Source organism: Periplaneta americana, chromosome 3 (assembly GCF_040183065.1).
Source record: "Periplaneta americana isolate PAMFEO1 chromosome 3, P.americana_PAMFEO1_priV1, whole genome shotgun sequence".
Taxonomy (NCBI): Eukaryota; Metazoa; Arthropoda; class Insecta; order Blattodea; family Blattidae; genus Periplaneta; species Periplaneta americana.
In genome coordinates, this window is record NC_091119.1 from 159,887,948 (window position 1) to 159,912,571 (window position 24,624).

General features: G+C 35.4%; 1 protein-coding gene across 1 annotated transcript in view; it reads left to right on the top strand.

The window, feature by feature from the left end:
* The window catches only part of LOC138697067 (uncharacterized), a 175,879-nt gene that overhangs the window by 20,037 nt on the left and 131,218 nt on the right, over window positions 1–24,624 (top strand). Inside the window, exon 3 of the mRNA XM_069822662.1 lies at window positions 8,785–9,303. Within this exon, the coding sequence (XP_069678763.1) occupies window positions 8,785–9,303 (519 nt within the window). The remainder of the gene's footprint in view (window positions 1–8,784; window positions 9,304–24,624) is intronic.

A 24,624-nucleotide genomic window follows, 5' to 3' on the forward strand; every position in this document is an offset into this window, starting at 1 on the left:
TTTTCACATCATATTTAATTCCAATTTTGTTAAAATTAAAAATTGAAAATGTAATAATAGTTATTAATGGTAAAATTTAGTTAGGGGAGAGTCGGGTAGTATCGGACATCGGGTAATATCGGACAGTGCGTTTCTTTCATCCACCACCATATGGTAGTACCTGAATGACATGGTTACGTTTCTCTTTGCGACATCACAGAAACGTAATCATGTCAATCAGGTACTATCATCTTGTGGTTGATGAAAGAAACTCACTGTCCGATATTACCCGATGCCCGATACTACCCGACTCTCCCCTAATGGTGGTTTCTTGTCAAACAGAAATGTAACAGGACCACCGTTAAAGAATGGTATAGAAATTGTACATAACTTTGATGGCAATAAATATACATACATAGATTTACGTATTTAGAATGCAAACTACAAGTATCATTAACAGGCAGTACGACCCCCTTTACTATTTGAACACATTAAGTGTCTGCCTGTGAACATTTTATCAGAATGTGAGCCGAGGAAATGCTTGTACAGCTCTACTTCTCCTTTAAATATCTCTCACCTGATCTTTGGGAACAGTAAAGACGAAACTAGCGACTGGATAATGGGCGTCATAAGCTAAATAAAGGACCAGTGCCAGTTACTACCTGAGTTCTTGCGTAATGCCCGGGGTAACGCTCTTGCAGATTGAAATCGATTCCTGATAGGTGAGCTGTTTAGTTTTACTTCTATTGAGAAGCACAAATTCAATCAACGCTACCAACTAACTCGATCCCATCTCGTTCTATTTTCTTTTAACACGAAACGACTCCAGCATTAAACCTCACATCTTGGACTGACAATAGACCCTTTTATTATTTTGCCACGGAGTTTATATTCTAGAAGAATCGCTGTTGAATGAGATATATTCAGATTTCTTTCGATAACAAACTCACTAACGCTACCTATAGTTCTCTCTCTAATATAGAATGTGTGTTTGTATGTAGATTCTAACATTTATTTATATATTATTTAAATTTAAATGTACGAATATAGAATATAATTACCACAATAGAAATATACATAAAATAATACATGAATATAAAAAAAGAAGATACAGTAATATTAACAAAATTTGAGGACCGAATGAGCAGCGCGCGTGTTCGGTAGCAGTTCAGATATTATTAATAGGCCTATAAGAGAATATACAAAATAAAATAAAATAGGAACTAAAATTAAAACTACGTGAAATTATATAATATAATATATTAATATAAGGGGAATATAGAAAATAAAACGGGAACTAAAATTATAATTACAGCTGCAATTAAATTATGTAATATAAATTATATATTGGCAGAGTTAAGGTCATAGGGCCTTCTCTTACACTCTACCAAGTGACAAAGTATACAAGGGGTGAAAATTTAACAAAAAGTTAAAAAAAACAGGATACTAACAAAAAATTACAAATTATGGTTTATTCAACGACACTCGCAACTGCAGAGGTTATATCAGCGTAGCCGGTGTGCCGGAATTTTGTCCCACAGGAGTTCTTTTACATGCCAGTAAATCTACTGACATGAGTCTGTCGCATTTAAACACAAATGCCATCGACCTCGGCCGGGATCGAACCCGCAACCTCGAGCATAGAAGGCCAGCTATACCAACTACGCTACCGAGGGCGACGGATACTAACATATTACAAAAATAATTACATAACAAAGTCGACACTAAACAATATGAAAATAATACCATAGTAGAAAAAAGAAAATAAGATACAGATCTAAAGATTGGAATATAATAAAAGTAACTCAGTATGTACAGAGAGTTAACAGGGAAAAACGTAAGGAAGGATGCAATAAATGGAATGTAATAAAGTAATGAAAAACAAAAATACGAAATTTAAATAGAATCAACAATAAAAAGGGTACGATAAAAAATTCATCAGCCGCTCAAGAGAACAGAAAAGGAAGAAAAACAAACATATATGTTTACAAAACTATAACAGAGAAAAGGGCTTATAAGTGAAAGGAATCTGAATTGGAAAAATTGCAAGTTTAGTTTATTTTTGAAACTAGATAATGCCCTACAGTCTCTGATATGTTGTGGTAGAGAGTTCCAGAGATGAGCTGCAGAGACGGTGAAAGATGAAGAGTAGGAAGATGTTCTGTGTTTAGGAATGGAGAGTGTGACATGGTGTTGTGAGCGACTATCTATTGTAGCTGAGATAAAAGAAAATGAGTTTCACAAAATTTTTGCAAGCCAGTGGTGTACCTCTCCGTTAAATTAATAATTACCGACATGTTACATTTTTAATTGTCTGAATTAAGTAGAGGTTTAATTAATTATATTATCATTAACAAAATATTACATATGTTGCCAATCAGAACTTTCAATTCTTTGGCCTGTAAAATCACAGTTGATAAAAAGTTGCTTTAAATGTCGATCATGTGATTACATATACACATTCACACTGTCCACAACCATTCACCTATTTAAAAAATTCAGGAGTGTCTGTGAATATTGTCACGTGCATATAAAAGTTACAAATACATATGCTGTTTCACACTAGCCTGCAGCTTTGATAACATAATTTGAATCAATCAACACGTCATTCGGTTCAACTGGAAAATCCAAATCTTATGAAGAAATAATTTTATGGGAATTTTGTTTTATTTTGTATGGCGAATATATTCCATGGAATTGAATAATTTCAAGGGAAAAATTGTTCCGGGGCCGGGCATCGAACCCGAGACCTCTGGCTGAGCGCGCCAACGCTCTACCGACTGAGCTACCCAGGAACTCTACTAGACTCCGGCTCAATTATTCCCTTTACTTCCACATACCTCAAGGGGTTGATAAGACGCCAGAGACCCAACATTGAGTGCATATTTTCTGTTTACCTGAAAGCCAGATTTACATATTCCACACACGTTTGTCAAACAACGATGTTCAGTTCACTGAAAAACAGTTGCACGATGAAATTCTGTGGGTTTGAAAGAATTATGCAAACAAATGTTTGCGTATTATTTTAAAACAATAAGTTGTCAGTGTTGTAGGATGCAATATTAGAACAAGTAAATAGATTCAACTAACTTGGATCTCAATTATCATGAGGATGGAGATCTTCAAGCAAAATTAAATTGAATACCGTACCGAAAAAATTGAAACCTAACTAGGTTCAAAGTAGAACAAGACTAAGTTTACTTCACTTTAGCAGTTCCAACTTTGTTGCATGGTAAATCAAATTTGGGCACTTTGGAAATAAAATTTTACAAGATTAAATACTGCAGAAATGAATTTAGAGCACTTTATTATACGAACAGAACATTTGAATCCTAAAGTGAAGGCGACATAACAATTTTATCATGGGAAGGACAAGATTATGTAATACCACTACTATCATTTTGCTACTACCGCTTTTACCGTTGTTATTATTGCCCTCACTAAAAAAAACTGTACTCTCACAACTGTCAGCACTTCTACTGTTATCATTTTTCAATCTTGCTATTACTACTACCGCCATACCAGTTCTGCCACCACTACTAATAGTTCTGCTGCTACCACTATTACCGATGTTATTATTACCCGTATGGGCGAATCCAGAAATGCATATAGACTGTTAGTTGGGAGGCCAGAGGGGAAAAGACCTTTGGGAGGCCGGGAAAATAATATTAAAATGGTGAGGGAGGTGGGATGTGATGATAGAGACTGGATTAATCTTGCTCAGGATAGGGACCAATGGCGGGCTTATGTGAGGGCGGTAATGAACCTCCGGGTTCCTTAAAAGCCAGTAAGTAAGTACTGTTAAGACTGTCAGCACTTCCACTGCTACCATTTTTCACTTCTTCTGTTACCACTACCGCCATATATCTATAGTGTTTGCACTGATATCATTTATACTGCTATCACTACAACTATTTCTGCTACCACCACTATCAGTTATATTGCTACTATTACTACTAAAACCACATCATTCAACTCAATTGTTTTCTCTTCCATTAATGTCCTTTGTTACCAGTTACAATTATTGTATACTATTTGCACAACCGAAAATTCTGTTGCCACTAATATTAACTACTAATTTCTGCTCATTTGAAAATAAAATTCGTTTCCAATATAAATTATATCTCCCGGTATGTTCTTTCCAATTTTAGGAGAAAAAGAAGATGATAAAACTATTTCTTTAGTAAAGACGATTTAAGTTATTTTGCTGTTGATATTAACGAGTTCTACTGGTACCGCTATTTCTATTGCTACTACTGTCAGCACTTCTACTGCTACCATTTTTCAGTTCTGCTATTACCACTATCGCCATATACCCATTCTGCTATCACTATTACCAATTCTAGTGTTTGCACTAATATCATTTATACTGCTATCACTACAACTATTTCTGCTGTTATTATTAAAATTTTCCTACTACTGCCACTGTCAGTTATATTGCTACTATTACTACTAAAACCACAGCATTCAACTCTATTGTTATCTCTTCCATTAATGCCCTTTGTTACCAGTTACAATTATTGTATACTATTTCCACAACCAAAAATTCTTTTGCCACTAATATTAGCTACTAATTTCTGCTCATTTGAAAATAAAATTCCGTTTCTAATATAAATTATATCTCCCGGTATGTCGTTTTCAGTTTTAGGAGAAAAATAAGATGATAAAACAATTTCCTTTGTAGAGACGATTTAAGTTATTTTGCTTCAGAAAACATAAAAAATAACTTATGTTGCTAATATTAAACAGTTCTACTGGTACCGCCAGTTATATTGCTGCCACTTTTACTAGTTATACTGACACCATTACTCCTGATATCACTATTAGTTCTGTTGCACTAGTTCTACTGATATCACTAGTTCTTTGCTACAATTTGTAACACTTCCAATGATACCACTACTACTTCTATTGCTACAACTATCAGTTCAACTGATTCCGCTACTAATTCTATTCCTATCACTTCCATTAGTTTTACTAGTTCTGTTGCTAACACCTCTCCAGTTCTACTGACACCACTACTAGCTCTATTGCTACCACTTATACTAGTTCTACTGATACCACTGCTAGATCTGCTGATAACACTATTAGTTCTGTTAGGCCTACAGTAGTTCTACTGATATCACTTACAGTTCTATTGCTACCATTTTTGCTAGTTCTACTGACACCAATACTAATTCTATTGCTACCACTTCTACCAAGTCTACTGTTACCACTACTAGTTCTATTTCTACCACTTCCACTAGTTCTATTGGTACTATTTCTCCAGCTCTGTTGATATCATTACTAGTTCTATTCCTGCCACTTCCACCACTTGTATTGATACCATTACTAATCCTGTTCCTGTCACTTCTATCAGTTCTACTGATTTCAATACCAGTTCTGTTGTTACCACTTCTAATACTTTTGCTCACAACAGTACTAGTTCTGTTGCTATCACTTCTACTACTGCTGTTACCACTACCATATCTGTTGCTGCCGCTTCTATCAGTTTTACTGATACCACTACTACCATTTTTGTTATGAATAGTAGTATCAGTTCCACTGATATCACTACTGTTATTTCTACTAGGCCTACTACCAGTAGCAATTCCACCGGTATCACTACTGCTATTTCTATTACTACCAGTACCAGTTCCATTAATATCATTACTACTATTTATACTATTATCACTTCTATTTCTACTTCACTACTACTAGTTGTATTACTACGACTACCATTTCTACAACTTACTTTTAGAAGTTGTGTTACTACTACTGCTACTGCAATTGCTATCAATTCAGTAGTTATCGTTTTTCGTTACTTCTGCTTTACTGTTTAATATCGGTACTACTAAATAATACTTTGTATTATTTCCTGGATTATTTTTATTACTGCTCCAACACATCTATTATCCCTACTACTCAGTATTACAATTTCCATTACTACTAGTACTACTACTAATACTAACACAGTTCAGTTGCTGTGTTAAAATGGATTATTTTTGCGTTATTAGTTTCCGATATGAATATGATGTTCTTCAGTATCCTATGTGTCCTACGTTGGGAATAGCTGGAAACTATTTATATTTGTGTTATTACATTTATTACTTATATTTTCGCTATATTTTACTTCATCACTGATGCAGTAATTGTAAATGCAGTGATAGTGATGTCAGTTGAATGCGGGCGTCATAATTACAAGAGTGAGAGTGATGATTATTATTTTAAACCTCTGAAGTGTCGTGGCTGTTGAGAGGAAAGCCAGAACGAGGAGTCCGCTGTATGCCACACATCACCTGAACTAATTACGTCATTCCATTCAAACATACATAAATGACAAACTAGCTCTAGCAATTAGCAATTTTATGAATCTGTATTATCTACAGCACTCATTAATTTTCATTGCATTGCTGATATATCAACATGCGGCTGTAGCTTCCACATTTGCTGTAACTGTGAGGGCAGCTTGTGAACATTACACCGTGCCATTACGTTATACAAATGTTATTTTGTCACAGTTCACTTCCATACATTCATCGTCAACGCTACTAAAATGTATGTTAGTTACTGAAAATTTGAATATAAACATTGAAACAAGTTAAACCTTTTCATTTTCTTCTAATACAGACTTCCTTCATTTCAGAATCTGTTTGTAAGTTAATCATAACCATAGTCGTATCTCTGCATTTAGTGAAACTATTTTTTCGCTTCATTTATAATTTATGAGATCGAAAATGCTGTAATAGGCTTTAGTCAGACTGGTTTGTGCGCATCGGATACACGGTCACATGGCATATCGATAGTCAGTTTTTATATCTGCATTTGCGTTTGAAAATGTAGATGTAAGTAGCTTGTAAATTTTCCCTGTAACCTTATCATTAAAGGATTTTTGCGTTCACTAAATCAAGGAAATGAATATTTGAGTTTCACTTATTCTCTAAGGAAGACCATGCTAAGATTTTCTTGTTGTTGGGAGACGCAAGAATTTAGCGAAGAAGTGTTTTAAAAACATGGGAGGGTGGTAGTAGCAGGAAAAAGAACTAATTGCATAAGATTTGCTGATGATATGACGATGTTAGCAGAGGTGGTGATGGTACCCTAGATCAAGTAAGAAAAACAAGTAAGGAAGAGAGTAATCAAGTGCTTCGTGCGAAATAATAATAATAATAATAATAATAATAATAATAATAATAATAATAATAACAATAATAATAATAACAATAATAATAATAATAATAATAATAATAATAATAATAATAATAATAATAATAATAATGATGACTTCATTTAACCTGGCAGAGTTAAGGCCTTAGGGCCTTCTCTTACACTCAAGTGACATGTTATGGGGAAGAAACATGGATTTATTTTATTTTAATAGGTTATTTTACGACGCTTTATCAACATCTTAGGTTATTCAGCATCTGAATGAGATGAAGGTGATAATGCCGGTGAAATAAGTCCGAGGTCCAACACCGAAAGTTACCCAGCATTTGCTCATATTGAGTTGAGGAAAAACCCCGGAAAAAACCTCAACCAGGTAACTTGCCCCCACCGGAAATCGAACCCGGGTCACTTGTTTTCGCAGTCAGACGCGCTAACCGTTACTCCACAGGTGTGGACAGAGATATGGACATTACGACAAAGTGAAGAGAAACGAGTAGAAGCATTTGAAATGTGGATATGGAGAAGAATGGAGCGTGTGAAGTGAACAGACAGAATAAGAAATGAAGTTGTGCTAGAAAGAGTGGAGAAGAAAAATGATGCTGAAACTAATGAAGAAAGAAGTAAAGAAATAGGCTGGGTCACTGGCTAAGACCTGCTGAAGGATGCACTAGAAGCAATGGTGAACGGAAGAAAATTCAGGGCACAAGAACATATCCGATTATAGATAACATTAAGATATATGGATCGTATGCGGAGACTAAAAGGGAGGCGGAAAATAGGAAACATTCTACAATGCTAGATTTGCAGTGAAAGACTTACCCTTGGGCATAAAACTATTAATGAATAAAGAGACGGAAACCTCGGTTGCAGTTCAAGGCATGGTAACCACTAGATTATCGCGTAGGAATTACGTAATCGTTAATCAATTTTATTTCCTTTTAATAAGCAATGAGAGAGATATTTGGCTCTCACTGTCAATAAGGAGCTGGTTCATCTACTTAGATACAACACGCGGATCAAGTCCCTTGCAATCGGCAAGCGGTAGAACATGAAAGTCGAGGAATATTTTATCAACAGAAAAACATCGATCATACGGGGATGGGTATTTAAGAGTTGTTAATTCATTATAAAAAGTGAATTTGAGACAACGTTAATACAAATTAATTTTATTTTCTAGAATACATTTATCTATAAAATACAATAGTAAATAAATTCATAGACAAGTAAATAAACAAATAAACACAAACATAAATACATAAGTAAATAAATAAACATATAAACAAATGTATAAATACGTAGACCAAGTGAATAAGTGAGTGAGTATGTGAATGAGTGACTGTTTGAATAAATAGATAAATGAATGAATGAATGAATGAATGAATGAATGAATGAATGAATGAATAAGTAAATGTTACCTTAATATCCTTAATCTTTGCATCATTTTCAAGGCGTTGAATGATATTTACTTTGTCAAAAATATTCAGACGTGAACGTTTCGTGACATGATACCTTACCGGTATGCGGGAGCTTGGATTCTCACCACAACAACAGACACGTTCTCCTGTTTTCTGCTATATCGACGGAGCGGTATACCAACTTTAGTTGTGGCTATGATCCGGTACCAGGGCTGCGCACTTAGCTCAGGGTTGTGTGTTTGTCCAGGATGGACACGGGAACACGGCGCTGCATCTAGCCGTGTGCCAGGCGACGGTGCCCTGGGAGTGCGTGCTGGACCTGGTGGAGAGGGGCGCTCAGATATCTTTGAAGAACCGCGCCGGGGTGCGAGCCGCGGACCTGGCGCCCTCTTGCCTGCTCGCGCGCCTGCAGGACCAGATGCTGAGCGACTGCTGGTCCGGCCTTGGCGCCGGCAGCAGCTCAGCGAGCACCATGCTGGCGCAGAACGCCGCGAGCAGCGTCGGCACGGACCCCTACGGCGCCTCGGCGCCCCCCTCCGCCGCCAGCACGGGCGCCCGGAGCAGCAACCCCGCCAGGATCCTTCGCAAGCTGAGGACGTCCAGCGGCCCCACGGCCCTGAGGACGGAGTCCACCGAGGAGGCTAGCTCGGCGTCCGTGGAGATGCTGGCCTTGTCGTCCACAGGCTCGGTCCGGAGTCGGGCCAGCAAGTGCAGCCTGGAGACCGGCGCCGCAGCGACGAGCAACAATAACAACAACAATAACAAGGTAGGCCACAATCCCACTAAATTACATAGAATTGTTTGTGAAAGTTCTGTACCGAATGGAAGTGATATAACTGTGCAGATTTTAACAGCTTATTCTAATAACTACACAAATTTTGTTACCTTCAATGAAAGTTAGGTGTACACTTAGTACATTGAACGGGTTACATCAGCTGCTTGTGTATGCGGATGGCATGAATATATTACGATAAAATCCACAAAAGATTAGGGAAAGCACAAATATTTTACTTGAAGCAAGTAAAGCGATAGATTTGGAAGAAAATCCAACGTATATGATTATGTCTCGTGACTAGAATATTGTACCAAATGAAAATATATAAATTCGAAATTTATCCTTCGAAGAGGTGGAAAAATTCAAATATCTTGGAGCAACAGTAACAAAAGAGCCGTTCATAGCAGAAGTGGTGTAAGTAAAATGGGTAGTGAGGGTTAAAGTAAACATCCTGTAAAATACATCGCAAAGTAGCAATTAATATTAAATCTATTTAAACTATTAGTGGTCGATGAATAGGACAAAGGACATATTAATTACTACTTTGCGCTGTATTTTTACAGAATTTTTACTTTAAACCTCATTACCCAATTTTGACTTACACCACTTTTGCTCTGAACGGTTCAAATATAAACGACACTCGGCAGAAAATTAAACGCAGAATTTTCTACCATTAGGAAATCCGGCAACCGTACTAGAATGACTAAGGGACGCAAGTTTGCTGTTCAGACCAATTGCGTGTGTTTTCGTACGTCAGGTTACGACGCGCTGTTGCAAAACTTTACAGATTTTCAGCCTAATTTTCTAATTAACCATGCACATAATTACAAAACGCATAATAGAATTTTTATTTATTTTAATTTATTCTGTTGTCCCTTTCAATCTGCACAGTTATATCACTTCCACCCTGTATAACAATATAACCTTTACTTTGCGACTCGGTTTTCACAATGTCCTAGACCAGCGTTTCTCAAACTATGGTCCGCGGACCACCTGTGGTCCTCGAGGTCTGCCCTTGTGGTCCTCCAAACAGGCAGAAGAAAAAAAATAAATTCAAACGAATTGCGTGTCACTCTATAGTTAAAAATCACAGAGTATGGAAATGACACATGGCAATCGCCTTTCACTTTTTCTGCCAGTGGTGACATTTTATGAAATTTATTACCCTATCCGTCTACCGTCTTCCAATTCTACTCTCACAATAAAAGAGGGATTTAAAGCACTATGAATGTGGTGTTTCTCGCCATCTTTTCCCCGCACATCTGACGCAGCGTCTGTAACCCAACCAGGGACCACCCAAATTCATAACAAAGGACCGAACTTTATCGTGAATTTATGACTTTCGTAATAGTTTTGCCGACACCCAGTCTGCACATTGAAATTGTCACCTACTCTATGTCGTACACCAATAATACAACTCTGAGAAACTTATTTTCCAAGTAAATATGACCAATTTTCATGAGTTCGTGATCCCTTTCATTGCGATATTGAAACTAACAAACTTTCATTGAGTGAAAGAGAACTCTCGAATGGAACCGGACTTAAAATGAAATTCCAAGCGGAAGATATGGTTAATTTCTGGACCTCATCAAAAGTGAAAGGAGAATATAGTGAACTGTACAATGGTGCTTTAGAGATTATAATTCACTTTGCTTCTACGTATCTGTGTGAGAAAGGGTTTTCATCACTAACTCTAATAAAAACAAAGTAGGCTACCGAAATCGACTCGATGTACTGTATGTGACGATCTCCGACTTAAGCTTACCAGCATACGTCCAAATATAGAACAATTGTGCAAGAATCGGCAGGCTTATCCATCTCATTAATCTGAGTACCAAAATTTATTTATTTCTTTTTTAGTTAATAAGTTAAAGATTATCCAAACTCTAATAGCGTTGAATTATTAAAGAAACAAAAATGAATTTTCTTCTATTGACATTAGCTTAATTAGTTAATACTAATATAAAATTAATTCAATTAAATTAATTTTAATTACTTAATTCTATTTTAAAATATAAGTGTACTGGTATTAAAATATGCTACAAAAATGACAAATTTGCTTCCGAAAAGGGGTAGTCCGCGGAACTGTTCTGACTTAGAAAAGTGATCCCTACTTCAAAAAAGTTTGAGAAACGCTGTCCTAGACAAATTCTAATTCGTTAAAGTCTGCTTGATAAAAATAGTTTACGCAACACGTCGGAATGAATTGCAGGGTTACACGAACATCTACATGCACGTTGTGTTACCCTAATTTGGTTTCCTGCGATAAATGGATCGCAAGTTAATATGTTTTCTGGATTTCTCCCATTTCGGAAAATGCTTTCATTCATATACTGTAGAACACGTTAAGAACCTTCGAGCTTAACTCCCCTTTCAAAAGACAAAAACCGGCGAAACTCAGACGATGGAAGCATCTGCCAGCTGATTCGAAGATACTCATGAGCGAATGTTCGATTCTCGCTTTGGTCGATTGCATAGTTGGATTTTTTTTTCCTCCAAATCTAGGTTGAACGGCAGATAGTAACAAGGTGAATCATCGGCTTCATCTCGCTAACACAAATTCAATCGACGCTAAATACTAAATCAGTTCTTGACGCCGGGTCGATACATAAACGAGTAAAAGTAGAAAAGGAGAATTTTTTTAACGACTTTAAGAAACCTTGGCCGTAGACGTGTTTTGGAATCTTCTAACCTCGGATTCATTGGCATTCATGGTAACCACCAGATCACCGAAGACTTGTATGCACATCAGCTGGAAAAAAATCTGTATCATTCATTCCACTCACGCCGTCGTTGACGGGATTTGAAGTCGCAATATTTCGACAAACATGAAAGTAATTTAATGTATGGTACTATTTGTTTCAATTAGAAACTATATTTCGTATAAAAGTAAGAAATGTAATTAAAGTTAAGTGAGTTTTCACATAATTGTAAGCTGAAATACTGTGCCTAGTATATGACACCGAAACCAAAACTTAGAATAAATAATACTTAATGAGAACAAATGAAACCAAAAACGATCTTTTATCGGAATTTGACATTTTTTAGTATGAAGGACCCATTTCTTCAGTTCGAGCGATGTATGTTTCTATGGTGCAAAAATGATCACAGCTTTTTCTTGAAGAACCTATGTTACTGTACAATGTAACTAGATCTTGGATTTTTTGGCCCGTTTAGCGTAGACTAGAACATACGATATTTAATGGACCTAGTTTTAGGCAAAATCACCACTCGAGAGTTTTTTGTGTTGCATAGGCCTACATTTAGGGATTTTTCTATACAATTATTGCAGCCTTTCCTATTCGAACCCAAAAATCCGAGATTTAGATATAACTCTTCCCATAAAGGTATCTATAGTGTTTTTTGCTACCTTATGAACCGTACGTCAGAATTATATCTGTGTTTTCAGAACACATCGATCGCTACTTTTCCGTATAAGGTTCAAAGATAAACTAGAATATCCTTGTAAGAATAGGATAGGATACACTGTGTACTGAGTTTCCTATTTAAAGTGACATTTTATAGTCGACTCTGACGTTCTCTGGCAACGAAATGCGATATTTCAGAGCATAAGCATATTGCCACAAATATTTGTCTTAACTCTTGGTATCACGTCACGACGTTTCCCGGCCGAAGTTTTCTACGTAGATTCTGCATGCTATGCAGAGTATAACTGAATACCCATTACAAACACCTAGGGTTTGTAGAAGGACCAGAATGGATGTAGTTTCTATTGGGAAACCATGTGCTGCAATCATAAATACAAATTTTGCGTCAGAAAGAACGGATGGATTTCACACGGCAAGAAAATTGTAAGGATTCATCAAATCAAAAATTTATTGTTATCAACAGACTCACCAATACATGCAGTTTATTTATGGTATACATCATCATCCATATGATGTCCTTGGCTTTCAATACAGGCATCGAGGCGTTTTCTGAAGTTCGCCATCACTTTCACAAACATAGCTGGTGGAATTGCCATGATTTCTTCACGAATCGCCGTCTTCAGTTCGTCCAGTGTATGTGGTCGATGTTTACAAACTTACGCCTTCAAATGGTCCCAAAGAAAGAACTCGCAGGGCGCGAGATCTCACCGTAACCTCGGACAATCTCAGTGCAATAGCATGTTTGCGGGCTGTTCTTTGAGGTGGCCGGACAACCTAGTGTCTGTCTCCACATTTGCAGGAGTACACGCGCTCCGTTTCGTCCAGGTGATTTCTTCTTTAATGTTGAACCTGTGGTACGAAATGAAGCCACCCACCGCAAAATTGTATTCCGAGTTGGTGTTATGAAAGCACGTTGTACACCAGACCAACACCATGTTCTCAACTGAAACTGCATTCTCTGGCTGACCCAACAGTCGTGGTCCCCCTCACTCTATCCCTTCCCTCGCTCCGTATCGATAGTTTGAAATCCATACGTTCTTTCTGACGCACCCTTTATAATGTATGTATGTATGTATGTATGTATGTATGTATGTATGTATGTATGTATGTACAGAAAAAACAGTAAAATTAATAATGTAATTAATAAGTAATGTCATTCATTTCATGGGGTCATTCTTTGAGATATTTCAAACAAAAAAGTTTAATGGAATTTTGTTCGTTTTTGCTTCCTTTTTGAGAAAAAAATTGTATCATATGAAATATTTCATAGCGTGTTTTGGGAGATCTATTGATTTAATTCGTAATACGTTCAGTCAGTTTAAGAGAGTATTGCATTAGGGGAGGAGGCAACTTCCTGGAATTTGGCTAAGGCAAAGGAAAAGAACATGCAACAAAATGAAGGTTTTAAGGGAACAGTATAGATTTTAATGAGGGTTTACAATGTGTTTCAATCAGGGGTGGTCCATGTCAGTGCCTTCATTCGCCGTCTCCTCCTCCTTCCTCGCTTCACTTTTGTTACCAGATCTTCCAGATGAGAGAGTGTGAATGACAAAACAAATTCTGGGCGCAGCGTAAATTCTTGCAATCTTTGTGTTAAAAACATGGTCTACTGTCTATACCTTATTTTATTTCAAGGAGTGCAGTTCGGTGGCTCCTTTGAACACCCACTTACAGATTTATGACTTCCTATACAAACAACTCTGACAATTCCATCCTGTCCCCTCGTCCCAACATTGCACAGTTGCCACAATCCTGGCGACCTTCGAAATTATGCAGTGAAATTGACGGGATTCTTGAAATTCCGAAAAGATGCGGCAACTCTGCCTCCACGTGGATTTGACGGTCAACTGTCAATTCTTCTGAACGAGGGTTGTGATTGGTTACTAACAAGAGAAGACAAGATTTCCGTCACAGTAAGGAAGACATTTATTTATGACAACCAATTAGTAGGGGGCAGTAGAAGGTCTGTCGGCAAAGTCCTTTCTACGAAACTGCACTCCATGAAAGAAAATAAAGTATACTATAGTAGACATTCCTTCCGAACCATGTTGAGGACACAACGTCCTGTCCAGGACATGGTGAAAGTTTCCTCCCTTCCAAACATAAATTCTAAAGACACTCTCGTACCGACAAAAGAACAGTAGCGGTCAAAGCCCTCAATTAAACTAAGCTGCTGTCAAGCATTTTATATTACTTCCGTTGTGTGAAATGAAACCTTCAGTGGAATGAGAAATGGACTTTAGAGTCTGTTCCAAACTGTAAAACTCAAACTTTACTGTTATTCACTTATTCAGTAGGTAATTACACTGCTCTATTTGCTTAGAAAAAGATTTAACAGACCTATCGGTAAAGAAGAAAGTAAAATGCATTCCAAATGATCTAAAAGTTCTTCAGACCAAAAAATGCCGAAAAAAATATAAACATGACTTATTAATTCAAAACGTCAAAAAATGCAATAGAAGAAATTATTTTTTACGTTAATATTAACATAGAAAGGATTTATATATTAATAGGCATCGTCCTAATGTGAAAACTAAGAAGATGACTTTTCATCAACATCCGCCCCCTAGTGATAAAGGACGCTCTTGCCATACTCCTCTTCCTATTGCACTTCCCTCTGAAATTTCTTCTCATTCCTGACTGACTCATTGTTTCATACAAATATTGCTTAATAGCCTCCTCTGTTTTGCAATTGACGTCAATTTTCTTCAGGATCCTCATAAGTTTAAATCCACTCTGTCAAAAGCCTTTTTCAGGTCCGCAAATACTGCATACGATATTTTATTTTTCTCCAGGTATCTGTAGCCGATTCTTCTTAGCAGTCGAGTTATTTTACAGTGGAAAGACTCATCATGTTATGTTCGCACCTTTTATTTGACGGTAGCTTGGCATTGCATTCCTGCAGACCAATCTCTCTTTCAAATCCTAAAATTTCCCTGAGAGTCCCGGTGTGGAATTGAGGACATTGGTTTTGACTAATTACGCTCTCCAAACGTCTCTGGGTATGGTTTTCAAAGAATATATAGCTAGTGAAATAAACCTGCAGATTTTCAGAGCGAATAGTTCATGTTGTGTGTAACAAAAAAGTGCCATACCATATTTGTGGAGAGTTCATAGTTTTCTCAGAAAAAAAGTTTTTCCCCGAATGTTTAACATTCTCTTATTCGGTAACTGTTGCGAGTAGAATCATGAGTTTTCTCCATAGCGATATAAAATCTAATAAAAAGTTTATCCCTCTGGCGTATTTAACAGTGTGAACGGTTTTGGTGTAAATTTAATTTAAAACCACTATTTTCAAGCCACTGAACGATGCGAACAGATTGCAACGGCGTAGCGAGAGAGGGAGGCTCTCGTACAGACACAGACCTGAGTTCGTTGACCTCTTACATATTTATTAGTAGAAGAAAGATTACTGTGTTAGCGGCGATGTTGCCGGACTGCTCAAACTTCCAAGTTAATTTCCTAATTAACCGTCCATTTAATTACAAAACGTAATATAGCTTTATATTCCTTTAAGTGTAGGCTACCCTATCATACCTTTCAATCTGCAGGATTATTTCACTCCCGCTCTGTGTATATATCTTGAACTTTGTGAGTAAGTTATTATAAAAATGTTAAGTTACGCCCTGTGTAAGGTTTTATAAAGCTATTGGTCGGCACTCAATTCCGAATCTCCATTTGTACACAAGGAATAAAGACAGATATTCGTGAAGTTGACCTAGGTTTTCGAGTATATAATCGTACAATACTAGAGAGCACAATCTGATTTTATTCGAAGAAATTTACAAGCGATGTACTCGAGTAGAATTTGAATGCGGGCAAGTGAGAAGCTGAAGTTACCATCAAGTGGTATGAGAACGTCTACGCTGATCAAAAGAGTGGTGCGTTCTCTTTTGACATCTCAGCCAGGATCTGAAGCTTTCGAAACGATTGTGTGAGATGTCGGTAATGGAATATTCAGTTCCTTGCCTCTTCTCTGCAACCATTCTCCTTCGCTTTAGTGAAGTGTAACTGTACTTCTTCCAGCATTACGTCAGTGTTAGAATGAAAGTGTATCTCGATGCCGAAACTTTTATTTTATAGTTATGAATAAATTCTTAATATTATAGACTTTTACCTCTCTAACCCTTTGTACACTTTTCAAGTATCGGCTCTTTTGTATTTATCTAAACAACACAAGATTAATATATATAATCATATTAGAGGACCTCGCCGTTCTCTATTGAATATTGTATAATCAAAGATTTTATGTAGTCATCACATAGATACTTATTAATGAAGAAAAATTTGTCCCGGCACCGGGAATAGAATCCAGGACCCTCAGCTTGGCGAGCTGAGTGCTCTTACCATCTGAGCTATGTCGAGATCCGAGCCACAGTTCTAGCCGAACTCGACGATACAAAGAAACTATAGGACCTTCGTACTTTTTGCGAAAATAAAAAAAATGCTATTTTATTCACTATTGTCTAAAGTAAAATTTGTCCCGGCACCGGGAATAGAACCCAGGACCCTCAGCTTGGCGAGCTGAGTGCCCTTACCATCTGAGCTATGTCGAGACCCGAGCCACAGTGCTGGCCGAACTCGACGATACAAAGAAAATGTTGTCTAAAGTAAAATGTTGTTCAACATATTCTTACAGCGTTGCTTTAGTTACGAGATTTTAATATTAAATCCGTGCTTTATTCATTAGTGGTGCATCGAAATGTGAGTTTCTATTTCTTATTTAGTAACGAGAGTTCTTGTTAAAGAGTTGACTTATCAACGAGAGTTCAGTTATTAAATTACTACTTTACAAGTAATTGTTGGAAAAATGCATATACATAATTTTAATTTATATGTTGGACCTATGATACAAACTGAGTTACTCGAATAAGACATGCTTGTGCTCGGGTGCAGTCCAATAGGGTACAAGTTAGGACTTACATAATATTATACAGACAAAAATAATAATTATATAATAACAAATATTAGAAAATAATAACAAAAAATTATACCAATATAATAATAATAATAATAATAATAATAATAATAATAATAATAATAATAATAAAATTGATAAAATAGTTAAAAAATTATAAGCGAGAGAATGTTAACATACGTTCATATAGACCTATTGTGATCAATCAGATAGTAATAAATAATATTAATTGTAAATATGTCCTATAACGTTCATAGGAAATAATGTAGAACAGTTCAAACTTATTCATATAGTCAGTTTTGCTTCCTTTCTAAATAATTGAATGTATAGATTATTTAATGTATGTATGTATGTATGTATGTATGTATGTATGTATGTATGTATGTATGTATGTATGTATGTATGTACGTACTTCGTAAGATACTGAAAACGACGCAGCATCGCGTCGAAACGGGTCGTCTGTCTTTAAACCTTTTTTAAAAATTCTAACACTTTTAACGTGCTGTTTAACAATTTTAAGTGTTTTAAACAAAGTGTTAACGTGAACCAGAATCAATAAAAATTATGGTTTATTTAATGACGCTCGCAACTGCAGAGGTTATATCAGCGTCGCCGGTGTGCCAGAATTTTATCCCGCGGGAGTTCTTTTACATGCCAGTAAATCTGCTGACATGAGCCTGTCGCATTTAAACACACTTAAATGCCATCGACTTGGGCCGGGGTCGAACCCGTGACCTCGAGCACAGAAGGCCAGCTCTATACCTTACAAGCGTTAGAAGTTACATAATTATTAATCTGACAAAAATAACTGTATAACGATAAGTAGTATAAAACCACAAATAATACGAATAAAGTAATAATAATAATAATAATAATAATAATAGTAATAGTAATAATAATAATAATAATAATAATAATAATATATAATAAAATAGATGCAAAAATGATAAATGAGATAAAGTTGAAGTGAATGATATTGCTAAGGTTTTCGTAGTTCATGCAAATTCGCGCTAGAAAATCCTACAAGCGAAGACGTGATTATAAAAGAATAGGTTTTACAAATGTTGTATGATCAATTTTTTTAATGGACTATTCAAATGTTGATTTTGAGATAACTTATCTGGAATTCTATCTGTTAGTTGATTTTTGTTATCATTAAAAATAATATATTTTTAGCAGAGTGATTCTGATGATGTAGGCTATAATAATATATTTAATACTTACTTAATTACTGTGGCTTTTTAGGAACCCGGAGGTTCATTTCCGTCCTCACATAAGCTCGCCATTGGTCCCTATCCTGAGCAAGATTAATCCAGTCTCTATCATCATATCACACCTCCCTCAAATCCATTTTAATATTATCTTCCCATCTACGTCTCGGCCTCCCTACATGAAAAAACTCCGTGACTACAGTATTTTAGGTTATATGTCAGTTTAGTGAATAACATTTTGGGCCCGTCTAATTTTGACTTTATTTTACTTTTTATGTTATTTATTTTCTTCATAATTAGCTTTCGTCAATTTTTTTTTTCCTGCTGTAGTCTTCCACCTCAACTTTCATAACCTGGGTGGTTTTTTCTTCATCACTTCTTGCGGCAGGAGTTTGCATCTTGTTTAATAATGCTGGGTATTCTTTTAGTAGATCAACAAAAGTCCACACTTGTGGAGTAACGGTTAGCGCGTCTGGCCGCGAAACCAGATGACCCGGGTTCGATTCCCAGTCGGGGAAAGTTACCTGGTTGAGGTTTTTTCAGGGGTTTTCCCTGAACCCAATATGGGTAATTTTCGGTGCTCGACCCCGGAATCATTTCACCGGCATTACCACCTTCATTTCATTCAGACGCTAAATAACCTAAGCTGTTGATAAACCGTCGTAAAATAACCTAGTAAAATAAAAAAAAAATAAAAAGATTAACAAACAGTAGTTTTTCTCCTTCTCTCTCTTTAAAATTTCCACTTCGTCATAACAGGACATTTTCATGTTAAACTAACTAAATTTTAAGGACACCAATCAATTTTCCCCACCAAAAATTAACATAAATGCATGGAAGGCGAAAACTAACTAATCTTTGCGGATAAACCCGAAGTAATGTCGATAATCGATATAATCTTGATAGTTTATACTACTGCCGTGTACTACATACTTTGTAGTAGTAGTATCAGGTTTATGAATTCAAAACGAAGTGTATACTTCTACCTCAAGGATCTTCTACAGTTAAAGTAAAAGGCAATACTACAACTTTATGCATACCACCCATTTTAATTAAGCATATAGTAATAAATGATGATAATAATAAAAATATCTATTAATGTTAATAGAAATTAATGTAGATATTCTTTTATTAAAATTGAAACAATCTGGATTTTCTTTCTCATTGCTATTGTTAATTAAATCTTACTTGAAAGGAAGAGTACAAGTTGTGAACTTTCATGGACATACTTCTAAGACTTTGCAGTAAATTCTGGTGTGCCTCAAGGTTCCAATCTTGGTCCCTTATTGTTTTTATTATTTGTTAATGATATTGTGAATTGTGTACAACATTCTAAAATTTTATTATTTGCAATGATATTAAATTTATAAAGAATTGTAAGCTACTTCAAACAGATATTACAAATTTACATGTTTTGAGTATTAATAATAAATTGTTATTTAATATTAATAAGTGTATATACATATGACCTTTTCTAGATTGAAAAATACAATTAAATTTTCATATAAAATAGAGGCAAAAGTTTTACCAACAGAAAATGAACATAAAGATTTAAGTATATTATTTAGGAGTTATTTTACATTTCATAGTCATATTAATAATATTATAAATTTGTCCTATAAAAGTTTAGGTTTTGTTATGAGAAATTCTTGTAAATTTAAAGTCAAAACTATAATAATTTTGTATAATTCCATTGATCGATCTAAATTAGAGTATGTTGCTGTTATCTGGAACCCAGTTACTAACAAATATATTCTGTTACTAGAACAAAATTAAAAATACATTTTTATAAAATGGTTATATTACAGACTTTATAATGATTATACTACTTATGAGAGTTATGCTACAATGCTTCAACATTTCCATTTTACTAGTTTGCAAATTCGATGAAATTGTCAATCTTTAAACTTTCTTTATAAAATTATTAACAATAAGTTAGACTGTGTTGTTTTATTTTATTATATAACATTATATGCACCTAAGCTTAAAACGAAATTTCGAAATTTATTTTACATACCAAGGACAAATACTGAATCCCACAAAAATTCCCCAGTTTTCCAAATGTTACAGTTATACAATAAATTACATCCTCATCCTAATGTTGATATTTTCAATATGAATTTCTCTAGATACAGAATTATTTGTTATCCTATTTTACAGAATATTGTTGTTAGTTAATTTGAAGCTACTTTCACACCTTATTTCAATTTCCCTTTTTTTCTTTCTCTTATTTCTATTTTGTTTCAGTTTTTAATAAGTTTATGTTTCATTTTCCTTGTTTTTTGTTTTATAAATTGATTTGTTAGTCGTGAACATTGTAATTGGGCTTTGCCTGTTATGTTCAACAAAAAATGAATAAATAAATAAAATAAATAAATTTACTTCATTTTTATACCTTTGAATGTGTAATTTATTTAACATATTGATATCTTACTTTCAACGTATTAAATTATGTTACAATCGTAGAGCAGACGAATTGAGAAACAAACGATTATTCTAGTCTGAGTTTCATTTTACAAGCATTCAAACTGAAGACGTGGCCACTGTGATGCTTCACGCCCTACACGGCCTCGGGGCGAGCTGTATACTTGACAAAGTGGAGAAGCTGCGGTTTCTCCCTGATTGCTTCGGTTTTCCCTCGCCAATCTCCACCACTCTTCATCTGTCACCGTCTCTTTAGGGTGTGACAAGCTTGAATGGTGATACCTTTGTCACAAACTCGGTGTTACCTGACACTTCATTGACTCGTGGGATAGAAGTAAAACTCTACTTGAAAACAGAATCGAACACCATCAATATATTGAGAACTGAGTGAGTGGCGACTAACTTCTACACAGGCCGACTCTTAAACTACCGATATTCAGTGTAAGTAATATCAAGACGGTATTAAAAAAAATTTAAAACCTCCCAGTTTTAAACTTCTTTATATTATTATTATTATTATTATTATTATTATTATTATTATTATTATTATTATTATTGTCATTATATTAAATTCACTGTTCATATTGATTGATACACTAGGATTATTGTTCATAATAATAAATCATTAAAGAACACTGTTGATTAAGGGAGAGTCTGGTAGTATCGGACATCGGGTAGTATCAGACAGAGCATTTCTTTCATCTACCACCATATGGTAGTACCTGAATGACATGGTTACGTTTCTCTATGCGACATCACAGAAACGTAACCATGTCAATCAGGTTCTATCATCGTGTGGTAGATGAAAGAAACTCACTGTCCGATATTACCCGAGGTCCGATACTACCCGACTCTCCCCTATATTATTGCGATGTACCGAAGTTCATATGATATTTCCGTGCAGAAATTCTGCGTTATCATATGATGAAGGATCGGTGGAGCGGAGAAAAATTCTCTCCAGCACCGGGATTCGAACTCGGGGTTTCAGCTCTACGTGCTGACGCTCTATCCACTAAATCACAACGGATTCCAATTCCGGTACCGAATTGAATCCTTCCAGTTTAAGCTCCACCTGTTAGTTTCCCTTTAGTGGCCAACCCTCATGCACTGAGTCATAGATGTGTGACAGTGGCACAATGTCCAACACACTATGTGCAGAGGTGCACTCATTGCAAGTGACTAAGTGGCCGGGATTCGGCAGAATAAGCGCCGTCTTAAATCAGTAAGTGATTATATACGCATATCATATTATTGCGAAGTACCGAAGTACATATGATATTTTCGTGCAGGAATTCTGCGTTATCATATGATGAAGGATGGGTGGAGCGGCCTTTACACTTCTTATTAAGTTATAGCATTTTAAGTTAGTTGTAGGGTAGATGATTTTTCCATTCTTTAGGAATAGATCATTTTTCCGCTCAATTTTGCATTAATTTGTTAATATTTAATAGCGATATATTATTTTCCCTACGGTTTGACTCAAATGTATTAAAATAGAATGGAATACTACAAGTATGTATGATTTGTTTAAGATATAAAACTTCAAATAAAAATAAAATGTTTTTTTTCGTTTCCTCAACAATTTGGCGTTTGTAGGTTAGATCTCTTTTCGGGGTAACTATTCAGTTATAGAAATTAATCAGTAATAAATATATTTTCCCACATTATCTTGCCAACGTTGTGGTAGATTTTCGATTCCATATCTGAAAAAATCTACTGGTTTGGAGTTAATATAGTCGTCAAGACAAGTTTGCAAAACATTTTCATTTTCAAAGGAGTTCTTGTTGGATTGAAGACGGAAAAGGTGGAAATCTGAGGGCGCAAGATCGATAGAATATGGGGGATGTGAATTTACTACCCAAACACACTCCAGGATAACTGCTTTAGTCATGTTAGCTGAGCGCGGTCTTGCATTATCGTGTTAATAACATCTTTGAGAATATTAAAAATACTAAAGTGTTAGGAATGTATCACAGTCTACTATATACAGTCGCGAAGCTCAATATGTAGTAAAAATGCAAACATGGATAGTTGCCCACCACTAGGATCGCTACTATCGCCTCATCATCGCAGATCTCTCTCCTAGCTCCTAGTAGACGACAAAATATGTTACACTTTCGTTGTGTTCTTTTGGAAAAATTAACACCTTCCTTCCATTATTGAAATATTAAATGCATAAAGTTAATTTATTATTTTAATGAAGTATATTAAATTCCACCATAAACTCGAAGATACCTGCAAGAAATAGGTTAATATTATTTTTGTTTGTGCAAAACGAACTGAAATTTACTATAATCGCTTCACTCATTCAAGATTATAGCGATAATTAACTATGAAACCAATAAATATTAATTTGCATTTCCCTTTACAACAATGATAATGGAAATATGAATTAATGGATTAACTTATGTACGTGTACTGGTACTTGTAGTGTAGGCTTACGTAGTTGAGGTTAAGCAATAATAATCACACCAGAATTGGAAATAAAACGTGATTAATAAATTTTATTGTAACAGACTTTTTCTACGTCTCTAATAAAGTAACAAATAAAAGTAACGACAAAATTAACAGCTATAATTAAAAACATATCCTTTGAAAAAAAAAGTAGGCCTAAGCAATAATAATCGCACCAGAATTGAAAATAAAACGTGATCAATAAATTTCATTAAAACAAACCTATTTTTTCTACGTCTCTAGTAAAATATTATTATTCCAATTATTGTATTTTAGCCATTAGCATTTTCATTACAACCAATAACGAACATTTCACAAGCATCAATGTGAAATACGCAACGAGATAGCACTCGATGGCAATACGATTCAGTCCAAAGTCGACCGTGGACAGTCTATTGTTTCTAGTTGCTAACCGCTTGGAGCGCTTTATCACGAGATTTTCAAAAAATCACCTCAAGCTTCGCGATTGTATATAGTAGACTGTGAATGTATTTCAAGTGTGTCACATTTCATTTCACAGGACTAAAAGGTACACTTGCAACTTACTGTAATACTTTCACAACTATTTTACTCGGTTTTGTGCCAAATAAATGACAACTTACTTACTTATGGTTTTTAAGGAACCCGGAGGTTCATTGCCACCTTCACATAAGCCCGCCATCGGTCCCTATTCTGAGCAAGAAATTAAATGACAAATAAATATCTGTTTAATACCTATGTTATGTAAATTGCACCTCATGTCGAAAGTCCTACTTTTTTTGTTACCTACAGTTGAGTCTTCAAACAGTTTCACAATGGTGTACAATATATGGAGTATAGCTCGGCGGCATGTACCCTACTTACACAGTTCAGGTCTGCTGTTCAGTGAACATACGAAAACAAAAAAAAATGTAGGCGCTTTGATATTTGTGATATA